The sequence below is a fragment of the Pelophylax lessonae genome, assembly GCF_965119305.1.
Source record: "Pelophylax lessonae genome assembly, chromosome: 3".
NCBI lineage: Eukaryota > Metazoa > Chordata > Amphibia > Anura > Ranidae > Pelophylax > Pelophylax lessonae.
In genome coordinates, this window is record NC_138770.1 from 161,221,686 (window position 1) to 161,247,987 (window position 26,302).

Below are 26,302 nucleotides of genomic sequence, written 5' to 3' on the forward strand. Positions count from 1 at the left end.
CAGACTCAGTCCACTGCTTCCGCAGGTCCCCCAAGGTCTGGAATCGGTCCTTCTCCACAATCTTCCTCAGGGTCCGGTCACCTCTTCTCGTTGTGCAGCGTTTTCTGCCACACTTTTTCCTTCCCACAGACTTCCCACTGAGGTGCCTTGATACAGCACTCTGGGAACAGCCTTTTCGTTCAGAAATGTCTTTCTGTGTCTTACCCTCTTGCTTGAGGGTGTCAATGATGGCCTTCTGGACAGCAGTCAGGTCGGCAGTCTTACCCATTGCGGTTTTGAGTAATGAACCAGGCTGGGAGTTTTTAAAAGCCTCAGGAATCTTTTGCAGGTGTTTAGAGTTAATTAGTTGATTCAGATGATTAGGTTAATAGCTCGTTTAGAGAACCTTTTCATGATATGCTAATTTTTTGAGATAGGAATTTTGGGTTTTCATGAGCTGTATGCCAAAATCATCAATATTAAAACAATAAAAGGCTTGCACTACTTCAGTTGTGTGTAATGAATCTAAAATATATGAAAGTCTAATGTTTATCAGTACATTACAGAAAATAATGAACTTTATCACAATATGCTAATTTTTTGAGAGGGACCTGTATGTGTATTAAAATAATGATTTCTGCGAGAGAGGGGAGATACAAACATCCATCGCACATTTCCCTGATATCTCCCCCCCCATAGGTTTCACCTGACTTTTCCCAGCCATTAGGATGACTATATGCTCCCCCCTCTCCTACTCCCCCCCTGGTTGTATCTTGGTTATTTTGGTTATTTAGAGTACACCAACTTGATCCTGTTATCTATGGGATCTTATCTTATACGGTGGAATAATACTTGATACTTCGCATTGGTGCTTTCAGAATGTCTAACCACCTTCTCTTGACTACTTAGACTGAAACTTCTGTATTTTTATTGGGTGTTCAGATTGCATTGCCTGTACTATGGTTTCTGTTATAATTGGAAAATCTAATAAAGATTACTTGGAAAAAAAAAAAATGAATGATTCGGCTGCTGCTAGCACTCTGTAGCTTATCCACAGCTATTATAAAAGGTATATTAAAAGTAAATAGTGCTGCACTGACAATTTAGTCTTGCAATATTCTGTATGGTTTTTTTATATAGTGTTCCAACAGAAAAAACAAAATGAATAATCAAATATCTGTTCAAAGTTTCAAACTCATAGATCCTACAACAGTAAAAGTAAAAAGTGCATATAAAATCACATAAGTGCAATGTGCAAATTCAAAAATATCTAAAGCAAATGCTAATACATTTCAAATAATCACAGATAGAACCGTAAAATAAGTGCAACAACTAAGATGCAAATAGTCCTTATTGTGTATTCATGGTGCATCCCTTCACCATTTAATAGTGAGTGTCCATATATTAATAAGTCTTTCCTTCTTCCCAGTGACACTGCTGTGCTATCTGGCCTCTCACCTGGATATTGTTTAAAATAAGCATGAAGTAATATCTCCCAGTTGGTAGTGCTATGTAGTCAGCTTGCCTCTAGGTGTCCTCTGTACTCTTCCCTAGTACTCTGTTCTCTATGGTGGAAGTGAATACTCTAAGGTGCTTCTAGGGGTCCTCTCTCCATGTAATCCGGAATAGGGTGTATGTAAAAGGTACTCTCATAGTGTAGTACGTTTGGAACAATTTAATAAAATAAGCAGCTAAAAACTCACATTTAAAAACATGGAAAACTGCAACAATCCACGAGCTCTGCACTTGTTTCGGTATCTACGTCACTTCCGGTATACCTACGCTCACGCCCTTATGCGTTTATAACTGGTGAGGAGGGTGATGTTGAAAAAGAGTCTTCAAACTCTTCCAATATGGCCGGTGTGTGGTATGGTCTCTGGTTGTCAACATTAATGAATCGCGGTGAACCAGGAGGAGTCCAAGCCTTACTGGCGACTCTTTTTACATTGTAAGTGGTTTACCTTTTAGAGTATTGTAAGTGTATTTTTATATTCTTTTATTGAATAAATGGAACATATTACACTATATGAGCTCTCTACCTCTATTTGAGCTCAATGAAATATGAGCAATGCCAATGTTAACGACCAGACACCATACCACACCAGCCATATAGAAGGAGTTTGATGATTCTTTTTCAACATCACCCTCCTCACTAGTAATAAGCACATAAAACCCTCATGCACACCAGCTGGGGGTCCATACATTCTGGTGAGTAAGGGCACAAGAGGGGTGTGTGGAATACTTTCACAGCAAGTGACTGCTTGGAGCACTTCTGCACTTTAGTATATCTTGAGTACAGAGCACCTTTGATGAAGAACGCTAATTATGGATTGAACGTTTCTAAGACTTTAATAATGCACTGTTTTTTTAAAAAAAAATTCAATTAATTTTAAGAAATATATTTATATGAATTTATTTTTTTTTTGCCAGGGAATTAATGAATTTAGATTTTTTTAATCAGTGTTATGCGCTGTGGTTGATTACACTATGGGTTTTTTAAGGTTGTTTTACTTTGAACAGCAGCAAACAGGAGCACTAGCACAATTATTATAATTCTATAGTGCAAGTTTTTTCTTGACTTTTAAGGTTTAGTCTTGCATGCAAGGAGGATAGAGCAAGACTGAACACAGCAATGTATGCTTTCACAGGGCACAGATGCTGAACACTGTTCAGGCTGTCAATTGCTAACTTCACTCTTCCATGGCAAAAGCACTCCCAGTCTTCTACGAGCAAATTGACAACATGCACCATCCCCTATGAGCCAGTCATTACTGGCATTTAGTGTTTAATACATTTATTGATGGACTTTATCCTTTTTATAAATCTTCTAAATTGATTTTCGCTGAAGAAGAGATGCTTGACAGGGAACATAATATCAATTACAAATACCTCAATGGTGATCCCAGCATAGGAAACAAACTATTCAGTCTCAGGGAGTGTAAGCGGTCATAGGATTGGAGGAGAAGCTGTTTAACCTTAAGCTGCATAGGGGGTTTTTCACTGTCAGGGCAGTAAGAATATGGAACTCTCTTCCACAATTTGTGGTATCAGCGGGCAGTATTGATACTTTTAAAAGACTCTTGGACATGCATCTAAAAGAACACAATATACAGGGATATGGGAAATGATTATCATCACTGACAAACACACCTACACAGGTTGAACTGGATGGACTGTTGTATTTATTCAACCTTAACTACTATGTTACTATTTTCTTTCTTGTATACCCCAGCAATTAAAAATATGTACAATTAAGCTTCTACAAACAGGCCAGCAGATAGCAAGTGTCAGAAAAATGAATGAAGGACTGATATATTAAAGTCGGAGGAAGGGGTAGGGGGACACAAACAGTCTGGCCTAGGGGAGCTGAAAGCATAAATCCATCCCTGCTCAGAGGCAATTTCTTATTTTTTAAAGACGTCCTGTTGTGTTTCTGAGACAGAAAGTGAAAGGGAATCTACCCAATGGGATATAGACAACAAGGAAACCTGACAGGTGTTATAACCATCCCCAACCCTTTGCAAAAGTATACTTTGTCTTAAAAACAAAGGGTTTATTCATTATACATAGGAGAGGTTAGAGACATGAAAAACATTGCTTCAGAACCAGTGACCAAACCAATATAAAAAAACTGCTGGCTGATGAAATTGAAGGACTTTCGGTTCCATCAGACCACTTAATAAAGACCTGACTGGTAATGCTTTCTAGTAACTTTTAACTCATGCCATTTCTTAAAGAAATTTCATAATTTCATAATATTCCTTTTTCTCAAGAGAAGATACATAGAAAGATAAAAGATAACTTTAAATGTTAAGGCAGAAAAAGATGTGAGCAAAATATTATTCCCTTCTATGAGAAAATATTGGATTTTTAATTTTAGCGCCGGTTCACATTACCGCGACGCTACTTGCAGGGGCGACCTCCGAGATCGCGGTGCGAGCAGCGCGCCGCGACCTCGGAGCGGCCGCCACGGACTTCATAATATTGAAGTCTATGGCGGTCGCCTCCTGGTCGCCCCAAAGAAGCTCCGGACCCTTTTTCTAGGTCGGAGCGACTTGTGTCGCTCCTATTAGAACGGGTCCGCAGCTTCCCTATGGGAGGCGACCTGCGGCGACCTGTGAGGCGACCAGGTCGCCTCACAGGTCGCCCCAGTGTGAACCGGCACTAAAGCGCACCTGTCATAACAATTTATAAAGGCTGCATTTTTTATTTTTTTTTGCTTTGATACATGTTCCATGTACGCCAGGGCATTTGTTTGACAATTCTCTGCCTTTTTTCAATTGCCATTGACTTCTGGTTTTCAGATTCAGCACCCAAACTTTTGTAATGTTCAATAAACCCTGCTAGGTCATTGAACTGAAACAATCACACAGACTAGAAAAGTAAGAATGATTTTAGAACTTTTCATGTGCATATTTGTTCAATGTTTTCAAATGAAAATAAGATAATTATTCCAGAGGCTCAGCATGACAGAGACAACTAGCATTTTCAGAAGTTGGTAAGTCTCCCTAAAGCTATCATTCCATTACTTATACTTGAGTCCCATGAACATATTCTTCTTTGTACAGGTTCTTTTTAATCCAGGTTGTTCACTATAAATTAGATCTTATCTTCAGAAACTGCTGTACCATATAATATTGTGGCTGGGCATATTACCAGAAGTTAATTAAAATAAGAGTGAATAAAGCAATAATGATTATCATCTTACTGGTGGCGACTTGAAGATGTAAAATGATGATCCCTTCAGAACCAGGAATTTAAATTTATACACATGCGATCCGTCTGATCCTTGTACCTTCTCACTCACCCAGCCCATGTGTAAGATCTGGGGAGAAACAAGAAATTACAATTCATGTCATAATACTATAGGGGAAAAAAGATGTTATTTTAAAATATAGGTATGTTGGAAATAAGAATACAGATGCATATATACTGGCTGAACAGAGTTCCAATGAAGCCTGAGATGCAGGAGAAGCCACATTAATGGAGAAGAGCTCTTCCCTAGGATACCACAGATGAGTACCACTATTTGATAGTATTTATTACTTATTATCATCTTCCCTAGGAGTACTTCCAGGCACAGACTGGAAAAAGAGCATTTATAATACTTTTCTGGCAGTAGTTCCCTTTCAAACGACCTGCGCCTAATTGAGGTAAGCTCTTGCATCACTTACAGTAACAGTATAAGTCAAGTGTGTAGTTCTTACTACAGTCACTTTAAGTTCTGAGTTCTAATGAACAGAGAGACACCAGTGTTCAGAGTGGGGTAAGTCTGTGCTGTGAAACTGACGTTAATGTGACAGTTTCCAGCATAGGCCTTTATCTTCAGTCCCATTCAGCTGAATTCCCAGGCTAAAAGCTGAATATGAACAAAGAGGCAGAGCTGGGGATATTGGTAATGCCCATATCTGGAAAATTACAAGTCACATGAGAGGTGGACCTGATAGGGAACTAGTCTAATAGCCAAAGCACCTGTTGAGTGGATAGATCCAAATGGGGAACTGAGAGACTAGGTCCCTATCAAGTCTGCTTGCTTTTAATTGACAGTGCATTGCAACGGGAATCCTGTTGATGTGGAGGCCCAGCGCAATTCTAAGGGATGTCAATAACAATGTATATAACTATAATTTATATTTAAGGTGCTCTGTGATGTTCTTTTATTTTATCAATACGTTTTTATTGAGTTTAAAGAACAAAGAACACAGAACAAATAGGAGGAAGAACACATAGCTACGTCCATAATGTTCTTACATTCATTACATCAATATACAGTGAGAACCTTTACAAACAAAGTGATTATCAGTGCAACTATTTTCAGTGTAATGGAAGCAACCACAGAGTGTAACCAAGGGAATCATTTAGGAAGCATTGGTATCTAAAATTCCCAAGCTTTTTTTAAATTTGGAGTAGGTGTTTGCACTGAGAGCCAGAGCCTTTTCATAATTAAAGGTAGATTAAGGTACATGCTAAGCTCTGAGACATTAGGAGCTTTATCTGTCTGCCAGAGTCTGGTTAGGAGAGATATGGCAGCTAAAAGAATAAGCACAATGATGGCATGAATTTCTTTGGGGAAACATTCTTTCCCTAGGTATAATAGAGCTAACGCAGAGTCAGGCTTGATATTTATTTCTATTATCTGTGAAATTAGCTGAAAAACGTTGTGCCAATAACTAGTTAGACTTTTACAAGCCCAGAATATGTGGAAGAATGTACCAGTGTGACCACATCCTCTCCAACATAGGGAGGAATTGTCAGGGGAGAATTTCGCTAGTCAGGTCGGGGTCAAAAAGTACCGCCTGGATAAGATTTTCTGTGACAATTCCCAATGTCTGGAAGAAGAGAGTGCATTGGAAGTAGTGTGTGAGGTCTCTTAGGAGGATGGTGGGATATGACCCTGACTCAAAGGGACATCTTCTGTCTGCCACTGAAGTAGCAACCGCTGATTCACTTTCTGGACTGGTGACAAGGGCCTTCATTAGTCCTCTGGATGTCATAAAAATTTGCTTCCAGATTTTAAGCATGGAGGAGTTTCAGAGGTAATTGGAGGTATATAGAAGGCTCATCCTTATTGATATCTTGGGGGACACCAAGGCTGTTTAATATCCTGCATTTGAGGCTGGAAGTTGATTCGGAGGTGTAGCTGGATATATATATATATATATATATATATATATATATATATAAGGTTCTGAATTTTCCTAAGTCCAGTGAGTGGATCCCCAAAAGGGTTTCTTTGGAAGCACTTGGAACTTTGTGTGGAGCACAATATTCAGCACCTTATTTGATTCAAGTGGACTGTATACAACTTTTTGGACTGCACTATATTTTGCACTTTGAACTTAATGCACATTTGGCACTTTATATATATATATATTTTTGCACTTTAAATAATTATGTGATTGTATGATATTACATTTTCTGTCACTGATGCACTTTATTATTATTATCACTATCAAATCATTCAGTTTACATTATTAGTGCACTATATATTTATTTCTGTACGCCTGGAAGTGCTGTTTTATAATATTGTATTGATTGCTTGGTCTTTTTTCCTAAGTGAGCAGTAGCTGCAGGTAATATTAGTACACATTAATCAAGCACAGGTTTTAATATTATTTTGTTCACAATAACTAGTTAGACTTTTACAAGCCAAGAATATGTGGAAGAACGTACCAGTGTGACCACATCCTCTCCAACATAGGGAGGAATTGTCAGGGGAGAATTTCGTTAGGCAGGTCGGGGGCAAAAAGTACCGCCTGGATAAGATTTTCTGTGACTATTCCCAATGATTGATACAATAGGTAACAGTTTGGGAGTATCTAATGCCCCCTATTAATTGGTCATCTGTAAAGACGTGATTGAGGTCATGTTCCCACTGAAGAAATGGTGAGGTTTTATAAAAAAAGGTAATTTTGTCCTGTAGTGTGTCAGGGTGTCAGGGTGCTAGGAAAACCATACCACACAGGATGCAGGTAAAATAAGGCAGTTTATTGGAGCAAACAACAATAAACGCACAGCAAGAGAAAGGAGCAAGATCAGGAACAGCCGGGGTCAAGTCCAGAAGCGGGTGGTCATCCAAGTAGAAGTCGAGTCCAGAAGCGGGTAGTCTGTCGATGCCGCATCATCTGCCAATGCGGGGTCGAGAGCCAGGAGAGTCATCAGCAAACACTGGTCAGACACGGAGGAACACGGAGAACAGAAGACTGCTAGCAGTGATGTACCTTGGAGCACAAATGCAAGGGCAAGGACTGCAACCCATCAGGTGATTGATATAGTCAGGTGTACAGCATCATCATTGTGCAACACCCAAGCATGAGACAAGTGATGATGCAATCAGTGTTTATAGGAAGCAGCAGTCTGCACATGTCCAAGATGGCTGCCAACAGAAGGGCAAGGTAAGACCTTGACAAGGAGTGAATACAAAAAGGATATGCCCTTATTTTTGAGATTGTAATTGGTAAGGAACTGCCACACTGCAGGATGTATATACATATTGGTGATTTTTTAGGAATGCCGACGCACATAAATAATTGAAAGCACCTTTAGGTGGGATATAGTAGAATCTTTGTAGGATTCGGATTCAGTGATAAGATTTTCCACCCACTGCATACAAGCTTTGCTCCCCTGTTTTGTGGAAAGGTGGGGGATGAGAGTTTTCAGTGTGGATAGAGGGGTACAGACTGCTATGTTATGGACCATGTAGACCTCCTGTTGAGCTATGGTTCTCCAGGCTAGTAATGCTGCTTTTATACTAACAGGGAGAGTGGTGATATCTACTCTCTTTAATATGTCAATAAAAGACCCTTAAGGTCTTGAGATTCCATTGAAGAGGACTCTATATCTAACCATAGGTTGTCTGGAGAAGGGGTAGACCTTTGTTTTAGTTGGGTTAACTGTGTGGCAGTCAATTAGTCTGTAATGTCTAAGAGGCTGACTCCACCAGTTTTCCAGGTGTTTAATAGAGTGAGAATGGGGGCAGCAGGCATTTTTGCCTTGCCAAATACATTTTTTATAATGGATTTAGGAGATTGTAAGTAGGTTGGTGGCACCAGGATAGGAAGGGTCCTGACTCATGAAGAGATAAAGGATCTGCAGCAAAATCATCATTTTAGGTGTAGCCATTCTCCCCATTCAGGAAATCTCACAGCATGAATAATGTTGCATTTTGGATTGTAGCTTATTAATGAGTGGTTTATAGTTAGCTTCACTTAATTGCATGACCCAAAATGTTAGCGTAATTTCTAGGTAAGGTAACCCCTTGTCTGACCAAGAGTAAGGGAAATTTCTTGAAGGTTGCAGATGAGGAGTGTTTGGAGAGACCAAGGTCAAGAATCAATGACTTGGAAAAATTATACTGTATAGTATGAGATGGAACTAAAAGAGGTCAGGACCTGATGGGTGTGAGGTAAGGAATTGGATGGATTAGTGAGCATCAAAATAACATTGTTTGCAAATAGGTTGATAACATGAGGATGGTATGGAAGCAAAAGCCAGAGATTTCCGGGTTGGATCGAATGGCCTCAGCCAAGAGTTCTATGATTAAACAGTTAAAGTTAAGTTAGAAACAGAGGGAGATAAGGGGCATCTCTGTCGCATCCTGTTCGATATGAAAAAGGATTTAGAGAGAAAGCTGGAGGAGTAGACTCTCGCAGAAGGAGTAGAATAAAATCCAGTATAGCCGATAATATCATGCCAAAGAAGCCAAATTTGGCCAATACCTGTACCCCCAATGAACTCTGTCGAACACCTTTTTTGCATCAAGGGACAGAATCAGAGAAGGCAGTTGAGTTCGCTCAGCAAACTGAATAATATTAGGATGTGCCTAATGGTGTCAGAAGCCTGTCTGCCTCTAACAAACCCAATCTGATCGGGTTGTATCAGAGATGAAAGGATTTAGTGCAGACAAATTGCAAGAAGTTTGCATATATCTTGATATCAGAGTTAGCAAGGATATAGGCTTAAATTTGACCAGAGTATTGGAATATTTTCCTGGTTTAGGCAAGGAAACTATGTTGGCTGTCAACATCTGTTCTGGGAATAATGCTTTAAGAGCTTCTTCTGTGAAAACTTCCACTAGATACAGGGACAAAATTAAAATATGGGGAGAAACATTGGTAATACTCATTTGTGAATTCCATTTAGCTTGTAGAACCCCTTGTTTTTTTGCCGGATGTGGAGGACAGGAGGATATGAGGGTATGCCTTGTGGGTGCATCGAGGTGTTGCTTGGGCATCAAAGTGTGTTCTTGGATATACAGTATGTCGGTGTTCTGTTTGGAAGCTTCATTCCATATAAAGCTAATTTTAGCCGGGTGGCATTTAACGACAGTACTTTAAATCCCATTGATGCCGGTAACTTGGCTAGATGAGGTGACTCTGAAGCTTATGCTATTATGTGGAGGAGGCAAAGGTATCCACATGGGCCACAGGTTCGTGTAAGACTGATTGAAGGTTGCAAAAAAGATAGGAATAATGGCTGCTATCGTTGTCCAGTTCTGAAGAAGGGCATATAAGAGGAGCTGGGTTTCAGAAATGTAAGACCAATTTGTGTCCAGAAACACGTAGAGTTCCAACCAAGAACTTAGCAAAGTGGTAAAAAATAAAACGATGAACTTAAGAAACAATAAAAAGATTCATCCTCTCACAACTAGGGAAGTTAAAAGCAGCATGAGCTGCAACATGTTGCAGAGTTTAGGAGTGCAGTGGTCTGCACTCATCCTCCAGCCGGGGGCTAACAAAGCATGCTCTGCGCAGGTTGTATTGGAGACCGACATTAGCAGCACCAAGTGTGGCGGTTATGAAAAACCTGTTGCCAATCCGAGGCTGATTTGTGGGGAAAATTAGCCTGTGATTGAGCAGGAGCTTGAGCGGGAAGGATATCCCATTTACATAGCATTGACAGGCCTTCTACCAGGGAGTTTACCCAGGAAGTGGAGCCTTGATGAATAACCTCTAGCTTTGCTGGATACTTCCTCTTGTATGTAATGTTATGGTTCAGGAGCAGTTTAGTAATCGTTATTAGATTCTTGCATTGCTGAAAAGTGCACTGGGAGAGGTCTGGCAGTAAGCAAAAAGTTGAGGCCTTTTCAGGAAGCTGTGATTGATGTCAGAATGCTTCCAGCAGCTGTTCCTTGACCTAGAAAAAGGGAACTCTGAGGATCAGATCTCTAGGAAATTCAGCTGGCAGGAACAAAGGTTTGGGCACCCGCTGGATCCTGTCTATTGTTAGGTCAGCAAACGTGAGGTTTGGAAGAACTGCTAGAAACATTTCTTTCAGGAAATGGGGCAGTTGAGAAGACTGGAGTATCCTTCTGATCTTCAAATTATTTATTTGTCACCTATCCTCTAGGTTTGCTAGCTTTGTTTTAATCCAGGACATATCCTCATTCTGTGCTCTGTGTGCATCCACTAGGGTGTTGTAATTCTCAGTAAAATCACTCAGGGTGTTTTCCACATGATTAACCCTTTCTCCCAATTCTTGGATCTCTACTTTTTGCTGTGTTATACAATTCGGCAGATCAGAATGTAAGGAGACTCTAAGAGAGAGCAGCATATCTTTGAGTACTGTGCCTCACACTGGCTGGCTAGAATTGGGGAATGCTGCTTTAGGGTCTGATTGAGGCCTGGATGTAAGTTCTGCAGAGTCTGCACCTACCTGTTCCTGCATGTCATCCTCATATGATGGGGATAGGTCCCTGCGGGTTTCAGACTTTGCTGGGCTGAAGAAGGTGGGTGTGGAGATGTCAGATACGTCCACATCCGCGGTGACGATCGCGCTAGCCAGGGAGGATAATGCAGAGGCGGTCACTAGAGAGCCAGCCTTGGACTGAGTGGTTTGGTCACTGTCACCATTTTGCTAAGGCTCTTGGAAGACAGGTGGAAAGAAACCCGAGAGTTTACAAGGCTCTGACGCTTTTCTTTTCCTTCGTGGCATGGTTGGTGGTGTAGTACACCTGTGGGTGATGTGTGAGGTATCAAAATAGTTCTGTGGGCTCCGATATGTGGCAATTCTCCTGGCGGTCATGAGGAGCTCCTGGACCAAACGTCCATCTTGCTGGGTATCGACCCCTTCTCTGTGATGTTTTGATGGAGACAGATTTTTAAAAGGTTTTGCGATGGCAAAAGAGGGCATGCATACATGTGGAACAACAATAATGACTGTCAACGATGGTCCAGCTCATCTGTACAATAACTTTTAAACAATAATAACTCATCTTTCACTATATGAATATAGTAAACACATTTATTTTGTTGCTATCTTGACTGTATCTGACTATATTGCTCCACTGTGAGTAGCAAATGTTTTGAACAGATTTCATTATCAGATTATATACAGTACTCAGCTGAATAATTGAGAGACAGGACCCCCACCTCCCATTCCCCACTGAACTGTATATATGACCTCATCTTGATTTTTTAATTAGACTAAGATGAAAAAAATGACCAGCCAGTATTGGTCTTTTACTTTAGAAGCCAATCATTTTCTGCAAAATCACCATCATGGGATTACTGTGTTTATTTGTAAAATAAACGCTTTGTACAAATCAAAAATTAACTATGAATAGATAACTTGAAAAAAAAAAAAAAAACAAACTGACTAAAACCCATTACAGTTTTAATTTAAAAATAAATGCACTGCATCTGCTGTAACTATTATTACAAAAAAAAAAAAACATTGCTTTAGCATTTTAACTGTTTAGACTGCTTGATTTATTACCATAAAACCCTCTTCTGCTATTTTATCTGAAACCAATTTTACTTTACTATAGGGCTGACCTCACTGACTTCAGGGATGACCCTCACTTACTGTCTCCTCAAATGTTCAAAATGGAGCCCTAGGTTTTTGTTTGTTTTTCTTTTTAACATACACCAAGAAAAAAAAAACAGAACCCAAAGGTTGCTCAACAACAATATTCCCAGATTTGTGTTATATGTGAAGATTCTTGGGCAGCCATAGCTCTACAAACGAAAAAAGGCAAGATTCCAGGAACAAGTGGTAGGATAAATATTCTTGCATTGCAGAAAACTTTTTTTTTTTTTTAAAGCTGACAGGTTTTTTTTTTTAAACCTGTTGTGAGCCAGAATCTGATTTTTTGTGAATCTTCTGGGTCTCAATTCCAGCTGTCACTTATAGCTTCAGTCCCCACAATCCAGAGTCAGTCTTAGTGGTTCTTGTTTGAATCAACACTATTGCAGCTATCGCATACAGTAGTAGTGACATGCAGGCTTAATTTAAAAAAACAAATATTCTGGCATCTACAATGCTAAAAAATCTGGCATTTGGAGTGATATTGCTTTAATACTGGAATAATTGGATACATATACAGTATGCAAAAATAAAATATAAAAAAAAATAATAATATTTACTACTGGTATTAATATGTTACTATTCACGCGGATGGTATATCACTGTTGATGCTTTATTTCTAACCTGTTTATATTTCTTTATTTTATACCAATGTTCTTCTACCTGTTTGTATACTGATCCAGGCCTTGCAGGCCTACATACTGTTTATGTTAATACTGTTTTGAAAAACCAATAAAAAACAATTGAAAGTAAAAAAAAAAAAATGTTTATTGATTTTGTTTACATGTTTTTCCATTTGTCAGCCTTTGAAACTTAAATATATATAGAATTTTTATTATATATATATATATATATATATATATATATATATATATATATATACTGTATATATATATATGCAAATTAATCATTGCGTGATCTTCAATTTAATTTCCCAGATACTGACAATGCTAAATTTGATCTGGACACCTGGTCATGAAAGGATGGAAGTTAACTTGTTGCTTTGCTTTATGTGTGAGTCACACTGTACCTCCAATATTTTAAGTAAAAAGAAATCCTATTTGAGACAATTATGTATGTTGCAGGAATTTTACCAAACTTTGTTATAGATTCATACTATTTTTTTCTAAAGAATTTACTGTTTGTTTCACTAAGTCCTTGACAGACTGAATAGGAGGGCCAGCCTCTTAAAATTCACCTGGTGAAATCTCTGTGTTGTGGCGAGGAAGGCTGCAGTGTCTGCATCCACTTGGAAGTACTACTTGGAAGTAGTTAAAGAGGTTGTATACCCCCTGTGGTGTTTGTACATACAGTATAGGTAAGCCTATAACAAGGCTTACCTATAGGTACTGAAAATATTTCGTAATCTTGCACTGTTTAGGAGATATTTACATTGCATGTAGCCGATGACGTCATCTGCACATGCACTCTGAAGGAACGGGCACCCGTGCCTTCTCTTCAGAGCCCTGTGCTGTGATCGGTGGCTCCCGCGCACATGCATGGGAGTGATGTCACGTGGCTCCGGCCAGTAGCACAGCCAGAGTCTGCAGACCCGTAAAGAAGACGGCTGAAGATGGATGCGGCCTCAAGCGGGAATGACGTGGGCTTTGTTTGCAGGTAAGTGTCACATAATGTGCTAGTATGTGTTGCATACCAGCACATTATGCATTTTGGTAACCCAAAATATATATTTTTTTACAGGCTTTACTTCCTCTTTAGGGAGAGTTCACACCATGTGCAGTCATCTGCTTTTTTCCTCATGGATAAATGCAGGAAAGTGCGATAACACACAGAACACCATAGTTTTCTGTGTGTCATGGTCACACAAGAATATGGTGTTTTGTCTGCTTTCCAGCTCTGTGCGATACTTTGCAACATGTTTGCATAATCACACCTCTCTGGATGGCCCTGCATGTCACCCCACAGCAAATGCTGCTGTGCAGAGACATAAATAATGCATCACTTTGTGCACTTTTTGTAAAAATCTAAAAAAAAAAAAGGGGGAGCTGTGTGTCAGTCATGTGCAGCATGTCTCGTCAGTTTACTTTGAAATACATCCTGTGGAGTTAGCCTTCTATTTAATCCCCAAAATTTCTATATATTAATATAAGCTCTTTATTATTTTTGGTGTAGCTTATTTTCGGCCCTTCCTCGCCTCTTTAAGGTAGCACAGCATAGTGTAAGCCTGCAGTCACGCTATGGTTAATTGCAAGCATGACTTCAGAGGAGAGGGCCATGTAGGCAGTACTTTTATAATCTAGTGTGGCCTGTTAGTAAGCTCAGCCCCTGATGATGTCCTATTAGACAGAATGTGCGTACAGCAGAATTTTGAGCTTACTAACGAGACATTCTGCTGTCCAACAAGGCAGCTTTGGCTTGTAGGTGTGTTTAGCTGTTTGACTTGGTGCGGTATATAAATACTTTTTAATACATTTTTTTAGTACTACACTATGAGACTTATCTTTTTGCCCTGTTTGGTTATCACGTTACCGAGTGGCACATAACTGGCAAGACATGGACTCTACCCACATGGAAGAAAAATATATTTAAAATATATTTTAAAAAAAATTCATTTTTTTCTCCCAAATATATTGGAAATATATTTGAAATGCTACAATTTTGGCCATATTCAATATATTTCTAAATTTTTTTTCCCTAAATATATTGGAAATATATTTGAAATGCTACAATTTTGGCCATATTCAATATATTTCGAAAAATTGTTCCCTAAATATATTGGAAATATATTTTTCTTCCATATGGGTAGTGAGGGGGCCCCTGGAGGAAAGCTGTTGTGATTCAGGCTGCAGTGCGATCGAAAAACAGAGGGAGAGATCCAGCTATCCCTGGGCTTGTTAAACATGCGCTGTATGTATCTATCAATGAGGTAGAGGTTCTGGTAAACTGAATATCTACCTCCAGATGTTGGGCCTTCAATCCCTTAATACTTCAGATCCAAGACTTAGATGTCACTTTGTCCATTTGCCTGGTGGATAACACTTTATTTATGAACGTTTTGATGGACAATTTTTCTTTGTACATGAGATTATTAAATTACCCAACTGTCCATGTTATATGATTATTTCAGTCACTATATTTATTTTATGGTTCTGCTGAATCATTACATCTTATTTTTAGTGTTGTTTTTTAATTCTATACAGTACATGTATCATTTCTTTGACAGGTGAAAGCTAGATGTGGAGTTTTGGAGCTGTAATTTTCCCAGAGTTCCTTGGAATTACCATATATTGTTTAATTTGCTAGCTGCCCAGTCTTTAGTGCAGACTATGGGATTTTGACTTTTTGTGTTTTAGCAAATGTTATGCTATATTATTTTTGAATGAAAGTGGGGTTTTCCTTTAACCACTTTCAACCAATGTTTTATCACAGAATGGACGTTTGGGTGAAAGCAGTCTACTACTATGTCTATCTTATAGATATAAATATACAAACTGTTGTTGATAGGTTGTCCTGATCCATTTAAGAATTTTTGCAACAAAAAGCTAGTTGAATTTGCTAGGAAATAGCTGTGTATATGCTCAGCATTGATTTTTACTTGACATGAATTGACGCACAAAGGGATGCTTGGCAAACATTTGCCAATATAACATGAAATATGATATAATATTGTTAACAAAGTCTTACCATGGTCGGTATAAATGCTTGTGTGTTGTCTGTTTGTCCTGTAGAGGCAAGACTCCTATAGTGCGCTTTTCATGTACTGAATCGGTTGAATAAGATAAGTAACATTCCATTCACACAGCAGCCCAACAAAATGTTACTATGAAAAAAGATTAAAGGAAGTTTGTGTAGAAAGTGTATTGACTCCAGCAGTGCTAAATATGGCTTCTGATTTATTGTTTTCTATTCCTGAAAACAATGCTATGCAGGCCGAGGTTTGTAAATCTTAATCAATGAAGGGTTCTTTTTGTGGTTTTCCCAGTGTGAGTCTTTCATAAATCCAGCAACGTCCAATAAAAAATGCATTAGATGCAACTTAAGTGCTTGAAGTGCAGAATTTATATCTGGACTAATGTGGTGTGGATATATCACAATTTGATATGTGAAGATCCAGCAAAATTATTTATCAAAGATAAACCACAAGAATGTTTCATGACTTAGCTTTTATCACTTCCTAAAAGCCTTTTCTCTTCTCGCACCGATAGGCTTAAAAGTTATTTAGAGCTCTTTATTTTCTCTTAAATATTATTTTAGGTTTCTAATATTAATCTACCAAATGTAGCATGAATGTTAAAGAAGGACTCCAGGCAGCTGTTAAAGTGAACCTGTGAGGACAGATATAAGTAAGCTGACTTCATTAAGCTAACTCTTTTTTAAAAGATCTTTGTCTATTACTGTCATCTTGATCCTGGATTTGCTATAATCTGATTCCCTGACCTTAAATATATCTAAACCCAAGAACAAAAGTGCAATATATTGCAGCTTGTCTGTCTTTAAATGTGGGACTGCATTATTATTATTTATTTATTTTATTTTTTCAGGCTCTCTCTCCCTTTATTTTCATACAGTATATCAATCTTGCCAATAACCTACCCTCTGTACTAGGATAACAAACCTCGCTAACTGTACTTTGTCTATAAAGGAATTGTGTTGTCATCCTAGGACAGGAAGTATGTTAGGACTGCAGAATGTCTCCCCTTTTCTTCATCTCGTAAACATATAATGGTTCCTCCCATCAGCCCCTACATCACTACTGTGCCTTGTAGGGATGAAGGGCCAGTGGGGAGAATCATGATGCATGCTGGGGAATGCAAATGTTCAACAGACCTGATTCTGTTGCTTTTGCTTTGCAACAGAGAGAAGAGTCTAGGAAAGGGCAATGGAATAGATAAGTATAAAGTCTCTTCTTTTACAAGATCTTTTAATATTTACTGTAGCATCAGAGTAACTTTAAGGTGACTGGTACTAGGATTCTTTAGAACTATTACACCCCAAGAACCTCCACTGAGTAAGTAAGAGTACAGAGGCATTCTGAATGTTCTATGTTAGGCTGTAATATTCTGTGTTAGGTAATATAGAGGTATTAATTACATCCCTACAAATTATTCAACATTTAACTTGATAATTAGCTATGCCATTTTCTAATACAAAATGTATAATAATTCAAAATGTTGTCAAAACTAACCAAAATACTTCCAGAATACAAGATCTCCAAGATCAATTAGAGACTGCTTTGTCCAAATTTGATGACCTGGAGAACAGATCCAGGCACCACAATTTCATAATCCGGGGCCTGCCTGAATTGGTTAAAGAAGTTCACCCCGTAGTCCACTCCTTTATTAAGGACCTAATCGCAGACATCCTAGACCATCGCCTGGAGTTGGATAGGACACACGGGGCCTTTCAACTGCTATGCACAGATGGTCTACCAAGAGACATTATAGTCAACCCTCACTTTTATTCAGTAAAATAGGAAGTTATGAAACTTTCCCGCAATTCTGACAAACTCTCAATTCAAGGACAGCAGGTCCAAGTCTTTGTGGAGCTCGCCAACTATACCATACAAAGGCAAATCTCCTTGAAATCTCTTCTCCAGTTCCTAATCCAGAAGGAAGTAACACACAGATGGTCCTTTCCATTTTGCTTAAACGTCACCTATCAGAACAAGTCCTATGGCTTCTAGTCATTCTTGGAAGATGAGCGCATGCTACTACACCTAGTTTTGATTACCCAAGAGCTGCCACCAACTTCCACCCATAGAGGATCTTCATCTACATAGAGACCTTCTCCCCCTAGTCCCCTCACCCCTATGTGGTAGAAACAGCAACCGAAGAGGTCTAGAGACTCCCAACAGCCCTGAACGGGACTTCCCAGCTGGGGTCAAAGATGTCCTGTTTTTCCATCTAAATTGTTGAACTATTGATAGTCATTCCCCTCATCATATGCACTTCTTGTTTTTCACCCTAGCTAACTTTACCTATTCCCTAAGGCAGGGCTCTTCAAACTACTGCCCTCCAGCTGTTGCGGACCTATACATCCCATGAGGCCTTGTAAAACTCTGACATTCAGAGACATGACTAGGCATGATGGGAATTGTAGTTCCTAAACAGCTGGAGGGCCATAGTTTGAAGACCTCTGCCCTAGGGGATATCTCTAGGGAAAGAAGCCTATTTCGCTGTCATACTTTAATTTATTTTTTTATACTTCAACAAGCACATATAGTCCTGGGACTGCACCTGAACTGTAGTGTACTTGCACATTAGATTTATTGGTAAAACTGTAGTGCCCTCACATAGGCTCCCAACATTTTTTGAGAGAGATCCCTAGGGATGACACAGATACCTGAGGTCTAACCTGGCGAATTTGTTATGTTATTTTTGCCCTTTCTGCTGCTCTGAGCTCGGTATAGAAGATATTCTGTCTGTGATAGTGTCACCGCTGGAGTCTAGAGCTTGAAGGAGGGTAATTATACAGATTCTTGCTTCTCAGCATATGACGGGGCAGTACTCTGTTTATTTGCTTAGTTATTGTTTCTCAAGGCTGGGTAGCGAAAGCGGCGGCAATGCACCTCCATCTGTCACTGAGTGGTTTATGCCCTCCTCTCACAGACAGAACAATGTCCCCTAAGTTTGGGGATATCAACCTGCTCAGGTTTTGTGGTGGGGTGAGGCTGGTCCCTTCCCATCCATGGTGGGTTTGAGGGGTTGTTATATTACTTCTGTTTTAACTGGTTTCTCTTTTTTGTATTTTCTCACCTATCTTTTTGTTTCCCCTTCTTACTCTCCCACCTCACCTCTCTCTCACAGTCACCTAGGAATTCCTCTCTCAGCATTCCACAAGATCTGGACAACCGAAAAGTTTTAATTTAATCACTCTAGTCTGGGACATACCTCCACAGGGTGAGATTTGGTTTCCTTTTGAGATGTCATACCCTCTGATCCATGTCTAACTCCAATCCTACTAATCTGAATTTACACATAGCGTCCCATAATGTCCATGGACTAATATCCCAGGTAAAACAACAGAAATTACTCCAACTTTATAACTACAAAAAAATAGACCTAATTCTCCTACAGGAGACCCATTTCCCTATCTCCTATAGTCCTTCCTTCATCCACCAGAGCTATCCCCAATTTTACCTAGCCAATGCAGAGAATAAAACACGCAGTGTTGCAATCTGTTTCTCCAAATGGTTAAACATTTCCCCAACAAAAGTGATTTAAGACCCTGACAGCCAATACTTGTTGGTTGTGGGTTCTATTGACATGGTGACATACTCTTTTGTTCCTAACTACACTCCAAATAAAGTTCAAGCCTCCTTTTTTGACTCCATGACCCAATCTCTGATGCCCCATTTTTGAGGGCACTGTAATTCTCAGAGGGGATTCAAACATAGCATTTGACCTTTCCTTTGATAAATCCAAATGTCCTCCCAGACAAAGCCTAAAAATAGTGCATCTACTTTACACAGTAAGTCTGACCAATATTTGGAGGGAACTTAAACCCTTGTTAAGGACTACACTCACTATTCTGCTCCACACCAAACCTAGGCCAGAATAGATCATATCTTCTTACAGTCCTCTATTCCTCTATTTTTCGCATCCAAAATCCTGGACACAACCCTTTTGGACCACTCGATAGTTTCACTGTTCCTTTGGCAGTCCATAGGCTCAGAAGGAACATTTAAGTGGTGTCAAATTCTTGGGAATCCTGCATTCCTTTTATTCTAACCCTAGCACTCAAGTTTGTTTACTGGGCCAGTATTCTAAGCCTTTCAATATTGGGAAAGGTACCAGATAAGGATGCCCCCTCTCTCTAATATTCGCTATCGCTATTGAAACCTTGGCCATCGCTATCAGGGATCATCCCGATATTAGGGGAGTTCAATGCGGTCCACAGGAACACAAATTGTTATCTGCTTATGACCTACTGCTTTTTATAACCTCCTCCTGATATGTACCCCTAATATCTTTCAATTGTTTAAGAGTTCACTTCGGTTTCGGGTCTTCAGGTCAATGTGTCCAAGTCTATTGCCATAAATATCTCAGTTCCTCCTGCGTTAGTAGACCAATTGCAATGGCACTTCCCCTTTTCATGGGCCTCTAACTTTATCCAGTATTTGGGAATCAATTTACCTCCTAGTATAGATAATCTGTATTCTGTTAACTACCCTCCCATGTTTAAGAAGCTAGAGGAGGACATTGTGGTCAAAACATAATATATCCTGACAAGGTAGGATCAATTCTAATAAAATAACCCTACTACCGTGTCTCCTGTACCTCTTCCAGTTTCTCCCTATCGCAATAAAAAAACACTCCTACTCAGATTCCAATCTGGGGAAAAAATGTCTAAGAACATTCTCTGTCGGTTGAAAGCTAAGGGAGGCTAGGTCTCCCCAATCAATGGTGGTGTTATTAAGCAGCACAAATGGCACAGATTTCCATTGTGTATTCCAAGGGCCCTAAACCGGATTGAGTCTTCATGGAAAGACAAGCAGTTCCTTACCATACTATCAATTTCCTTCTTTGGAGCCCTCCTAAACTGAGTCCTATGGTTTTGGTGCCTACTCACTCAGACTCCCTAACTTTGTGTGACACCCTACACAAACAGCCCTCACTAATACCCAACACTTGCGCTTTATCTCACCTTTTTCATAACCCTTCCTTTCCTCCAGTCATGAATATGAAAAACTTCCAATGGTGGCTAAGCAAATTACTTTTAGAATAGGTCACTTTTTCAATTCAATGGGGCCCGTATCACTGGGGTATTGTATAAGCAAACTTTAAATGGCCCTAACTGAGAAATTCAGACTCCTCCAAATCTCTCACTACCTACACATGATTTGGCTCACCAAAACAGAACTCCCTAAACTCACTCCCTTGCAGATACCCTAGACAAGCCTTCCTAAACCAAGATTTGGGAATCTGACCTGGAGGTACAGTGGGACCCCAACAAGTGGTCTCAGTCTTTCAAACACTTTTAGAAAAACATCATGCATATATTTCTAATAGAAACAAATGTTAACATTTTTACTAGATGTATCAGGTTCCCATTAACTAGCCAAGATCTGTCTGTACTCGTCCCCCATGTGCTTCAAAGGGTATAATCTTATAAGTTCCACACATGATGGTCCTGTCCTTGTATTAGGAACTTTTAGAATAAATTCTCCCATCTCTTATGCAAGGTTACATGAGTAGCTATACCACAAGATCCCACAGTAGCTCGCTTGAATCACGAAGTTGAAAATACCCCTAAACATACCCAGGCGCTCATTTTTTATATGTCTTTAGGAGCCAAAAATACACTCGTCAGGGCATGGAAAAAACAACGGTGTCACTCTGAGAAGCAAAACAAAACCTTATTGGATTATATCCAAAGAAAAACTAGTTGGCATCCTTCACAACAAAGTCTGGGTCTTTAAAGCAATCTAGTAACCTTGGGCATTATGTCATAGCCCCCTTGCACCCCGGATTCCTGATATTCTAATAGTAATTTCCTAGTTGATTTATCCTGCCCCTCTCTACTTCTCCCCTTTTCTACTTCTCGGGTCAACTCTGCCTAGCTTGTCTTTCTTCTCCCTCTTTGTTTTTTTTTTCCCTTTATTATTTTCCTTATGAATTGCATGTGTTCTATCATGACGCCCAGGGCATTCTTGTCTGAAGCTCAATGAATACTAATGTAAGCATGGTTCTCCATATGCTTGTGTTATTTGACTTGTGAGGCCCTCTTAGTAAGGCTCATCATTCTCACTTTTGTTTTTTTAAGCCTTGTCCTACAAGTAATTGTTTTTTCATTGAGATGTTTATTGTTGAGATGTGCGACTTTTCTACTGTTGGTCCTGCACTCTCCTCTTTTCAATTCAATAAAAAGATTGACAAGAAAATTTCCATGGTATAGCTAAAGGTTAATGTTAACTTTTTCTATACTGTAGTATAGAACCAGTAGTTCTAGTTCTGACTCACCCACACCTAATGGCTGGTCATCAGGTTGAAGGACTGTCATTGTCCCGAATGCTGAACTGCCTTGGCGGAGACATCCTGCCCACAGTTTGATTTCTTTGGGGTGGCAGAATTGCTCTCCAAGTATTCGGCTGTTATTTAGTTATGTTGTTCTTATACCGTTGTTCCACTTGTACTTCTATTATATTTTATATGCTTATAATAATGTACAGTGAGTTTTGTATCTGACAATTACACTTCTCTTGTCCTCTACACAATTTTGGGATAAGATTGTTATTATAACTAACCTATATTTTGTGTTACGAATCCCTCTTTTGTACTTGTTCCTTTTGCTGCCTATGGCCTTGCAGGTCGATATAATGTCTGTTTCTATATTTTACTGAAATTCAATAAAAATATTCAAAGAGAAAAATATGGCGGCATATCTATTGGTTGAACTACACACACTTTTTTCAACCTGACTAAATATGTAACTATATTTTAGAACTCCTTTACCATTGTGTGATATTTAAGCAAATAAAAAAAAAAAAAAAAAAAAAACCTTTATTTTGACTTCAAATGTATTAGTTAACCCCCTTTAGTTGTTCTGATTTATGTCAAAACCCTGGCTCTCAATTGTCACTTGCTTGATTATATTATATTGCTCTAAACGAGGTTAATGTCAAATTTATACACATTCTGTGCGCCTGCCTCGCTCTGAATAAATACATTTATATCACGGCACCTTCCGAAATGATTGTCACCTCTTTTACTGAGCAGGGCTTATGTATTCAGTATTCTGTTTACAGTGTAAATCTAATAAACTTGCAGGTGTTTCTGTATCATGCAGATATCCACTTGGAACTAGCTGTCAGATCCAAGAATATTTTAAAATCATTGGTAAACAACATATCTATAAGCATATCAGAATTCACTCTTTTATAGAAAAAAAAAAAAGAGTTTAGACTTTGGAAAATGCATTGACCCCGGTGCAAATTAAAGAGGAGCAATCATTTTTTTGCTAAACAAATGATATTTATAATAGATACTAATACCCTTTTACAATTGAATGTGATTACAATTATCCTTACATTTAAAGTGCTTACATGGCATCACTTTTTTTATTTTGGATAGAAGGGTAAGGGGTTAGAACCCCTGTATATCTTTAATTCTTTATGTCCCCATTGGGAAGATTCACCTCTTTTATTTGTTCTGTTGACCTTGGCCACAGGGACTTAGGGCCAGTTCCCGCCAGAATCGCACAGGAAGGTTTGTGTTCCGGTGCAATAACTCTCAGTGCGATTGGGCATCCCATTAATTTGAATGGCTTGTAAATTGCACTGGACCACATGAAATGTAATGCATGCGCTACTTTTGGAAAACATGCCGCACCAAATTTCATGGTACCATGCGATCTAGTGCCCGCAAATGTACTGTGGTTGCAATCTGCGTTTAGGGTGCCATTAACAATGTATTGGCGCCCACAGCAGATCGCAATGGCAGTGCATTTTATACACAGTGCGGAAACACATTTGGAATGTATATTTTCCACACCAGTGACTGGCCCTGAAATTAAGAGAAATCCAATTTTTTCAAAATTTGAGTTTTCACCAAAATAGGTACATAACATTTTTTTCCAGTGGGGGCACCTGATAGGAGGGGATTTACCTCACTTTGGAGAGATTGATTTTTTGATATTCTCTCTGCCGAAGTCTCTAAGAAAAACTTCTAAATGGATCACAGATGACAAAAAAAAAAAAACTGTCAGGGGTTTTATTTCTTCCCTATTCTATTTAAAAAAAAAAAAAAAAAAAAAAGGTTTTGGCTTTAGATATGTCTTAATCCTGTAGTCATTTAAGCATGAAACCACTGCTCGCCATAGCCAGTCCTAGAGTATAGAAGTATATATATATATATGAAAGCCTCAGACAATATAACTCCTCAGGCCACACCCCCTGACATTCTTCAGCCCACCCACCAGGGCATAATTGTAAGGGCCCTCTATAATTAGGCCCTGGTGGGTGGGCTGAAATATGTCAGGGGGCAAGGCCTCTTTGTGAGTTAATTCTGTAGTCAGTTTGGTTTTCTAAAACATTTTTTTCCTTGCAATACAGCAATCTGAGGTTTTCTGAAAATTTTTTTCTTGTTTGTGTGATTGGCTGCTTTTTTTCAGAAGTTTTTTATTAAAGTGGAGCTTTAGTCAGAAAATTAAGTCTTGCTAGATTGCTTCAAGCTGGCCTCTTTTGCAGGTATAGCAATGTAAAGCAGTAAAAATCCATGCCTTTACAGTTTGCAATACAGTAATATACTGTCTCTCCCTGCTCTGCACATGCTCAGCATTTTTTTTGGCATTGTGCCAAAAATCAGAGCCACTATAGGTCGACCCAGCCTAAAGATTTTCTGCTGCTCAGGGGCTCTGGGCTTCAGCAAAATGGCAACCTGTGGAAAGAAGAAACAGGTGCAATGCTGGAGGCAATTTACAGCACACACTAATTTTGGTAATGTAATGTAAACAGTAATGTAGAATGTATGTTCCCTGCTAAAGAACATTATTTTTACCAAGTTGTTATTTTTATCAAGTTGCTATGGGTAAAGTTCCACTTTAAGATCAAGGTATACCTCATGTAACGATATAGCCTCGCGCTTATGGTAATATGCAAATAAATAAATAAATAAGTTTAAAAAAAGTTTAAAAAAAAAAAAGTTTCAAAAAAAGTGACTGTGCAATCAAAAGCTGCTTGCTGCAAATAAAGTGCTAGTGCTCTTTAAATAATGTAAACTCAATGTTGCAGCGCTGCTTAAACAATACATAAAAAAATAGTGCAATATATATGTAAACTTATGTATGAAATGTGCAAAATTGCTAAAACTGTGCAAATTCCGCAAAATCACGTATTAAATATATTAAATTCATACAACAAAATTCATATAAATCATATAGTCCATGTAAGGTCCATCAAAGTGCAGATAAGGTGCTCCTGTGCTTTCTATGTGCATGGATGGGGATGATCCCCCTGTGGTTTTCTACTCACCACAATGCGCTTGGTAGGAAGCATGTAATGATGGTTTACAATATGATCCTCATATTCTTTAGCCTGGAATCCGTATTAACGTTGGTGAGATCCTTGATGGTAATTATAAGATATCCCAGAGTTCCATACACACTGCAAGCTCTGGTGGTCGATAGGTTTGGCTGAGAGTCACCATCATATGACATGGACTATATGTCATCATATTATGACATCATATTACATGGACTATATGATTTATATGAATTTTGTTGTATGAATTTAAATTATTTAATACGTGATTTTGCGGAATTTGCACGGTATATTTAGCAATTTTGCACATTTTATACATAAGTTTACATATATATTGCACTATTTTTTACGTATTGTTTAAGCAGCGCTGCAACATTGAGTTTACAAGGTATACCTTGCAACAAGATTTGTTTTCACTTCAACTGATGCTGACACAACAGCTCTCTCATTGCAATACTAAGACTGCTTAGGTGATAATAAGGAAGGCAGACCCCCCCCCCATTTACAAACCTGTTCCAGAAAGGACACTGTAAGGTAAAAGTCAATGTATTCCAAACAGAGAAAGGTTTGAATCTGCAAAAAAGATTTCTGAAAGTTTTTCTACATTAAGTATATAGGTCAACAAATTGTTTTTCTGTTTCTCAAAAAAGCTGGGGTTGCACATTAAAACCTGGTAATTTTTTTCTGGAATAATATATATAGAGAGACAGAAGCAATTTCCTTAGTGAGTTTTCCCTAATTTTACCTAGTTATCATAGGTGTGCGCACAGGGTGTGCCAAGTGTGCCTGGGCACACCCTAATCACCCTATTCAGTGCCAATTCCCCCTGCTTCAGGTTTCCCCCTGTCTTCCCCCTGCAGTGCTGCCAGCTTCCCTCCTCTGTTCTCCCACCAGCTGCTGCAAGGAATGTTTCAGGAAGGATGAATGAATTAGCACAGTGAGTGATCTGTACTGACCGCTCCTGTGTTCATTCTTAACTGAAGCATAGTATATAATGTTTAGTATGCTTCAGTTTGTAAATGAACAGGAAGCCGCTCAGCACAGAGCACTTCCCATTCATTCACTATCCAGCGCAGT

General features: G+C 38.9%; 1 protein-coding gene across 1 annotated transcript in view; it reads right to left on the minus strand.

Annotated features, from left to right (window-relative positions):
* SNTG2 (syntrophin gamma 2) overlaps window positions 1-26,302 on the minus strand; it is a gene marked incomplete at its 5' end in the record, with an annotated part of 517,099 nt that overhangs the window by 211,183 nt on the left and 279,614 nt on the right. Inside the window, one exon of the mRNA XM_082250803.1 lies at window positions 4,688-4,804. Coding sequence (XP_082106929.1) covers window positions 4,688-4,804 — 117 coding nt within the window. The remainder of the gene's footprint in view (window positions 1-4,687; window positions 4,805-26,302) is intronic.